The sequence below is a fragment of the Fonticula alba genome (genome assembly GCF_000388065.1).
Source record: "Fonticula alba strain ATCC 38817 unplaced genomic scaffold supercont2.1, whole genome shotgun sequence".
NCBI lineage: Eukaryota > Rotosphaerida > Fonticulaceae > Fonticula > Fonticula alba.
In genome coordinates this window covers 3,907,500-3,908,196 of record NW_009242971.1, presented here as the reverse complement: position 1 = coordinate 3,908,196, position 697 = coordinate 3,907,500, and the positions used below count along the sequence as shown (strand labels likewise).

At 62.4% G+C, this 697-nt stretch overlaps 1 protein-coding gene across 1 annotated transcript in view; it reads left to right on the top strand.

Moving 5' to 3' along the window:
- The window catches only part of H696_00836 (hypothetical protein), a gene marked incomplete at both ends in the record, with an annotated part of 4,315 nt that overhangs the window by 1,219 nt on the left and 2,399 nt on the right, over positions 1-697 (top strand). Inside the window, 3 exons of the mRNA XM_009494722.1 lie at positions 32-103; positions 216-296; positions 402-482. Of these exons, the coding sequence (XP_009492997.1) occupies positions 32-103; positions 216-296; positions 402-482 (234 nt within the window). The remainder of the gene's footprint in view (positions 1-31; positions 104-215; positions 297-401; positions 483-697) is intronic.

Below are 697 nucleotides of genomic sequence, written 5' to 3'. Positions count from 1 at the left end.
CCCCCCCCCGCGCGCTCCCCCACACCACCAGATGTGGCACTCGATCATCATCAATTTGTCGCGTTGCTGAGCCAGCTCCGGTTGGAGAGGCTCAAGCTCAAGAGTGCGTTGCTAGTTTCGCCGTCCGCACGCCCGCTTGCGACGTTCTCCGCGGACCCATTTGCCGGACTTTTCTCTGACACACGGCGTCTGTCGTCCGGGGGCCGGGAGCTCAGACTGTCGCATTGGAGATGACTTCTTTCGGGACATCGTTGCCGAGTCCAAGAATCGCGAGTTCGTGGACTTCCTCTTCCTCGGTGCGCTGGCGCGGAGTCTCAGTGCTCTGGCCGCTGGAGAGGCCCTTGCGTCTTGGTTGTTCGCCATCTGACCCTCGTGCTTCCCTCATTCCTGGCGGGTTCCAGCCAACAATCTGACTGACGCCTCGGCCGAGGCCGTATACGAGGCCGTCTCCCAAATCCCGATCCAGCGCTTCAGCATCTCCGGTACGCGGGGCCCTCTCATCCTGTGGCCCTTTCCCCTCTCATGGGCCCGGACCTGCCCTCTGTCTGCCCTCCCTCCTCGCCTCCCCCCTCTCTCCCGCTGTCTTTCCCTTCCCCTTCTCCTTCGTCCATATGGGGGATCGTTTGTCGTTCCTCCGGCGCATCGGGATCCTCGTCACCATTATCACCACTAACACACATGCACCTATCCCCCCCCC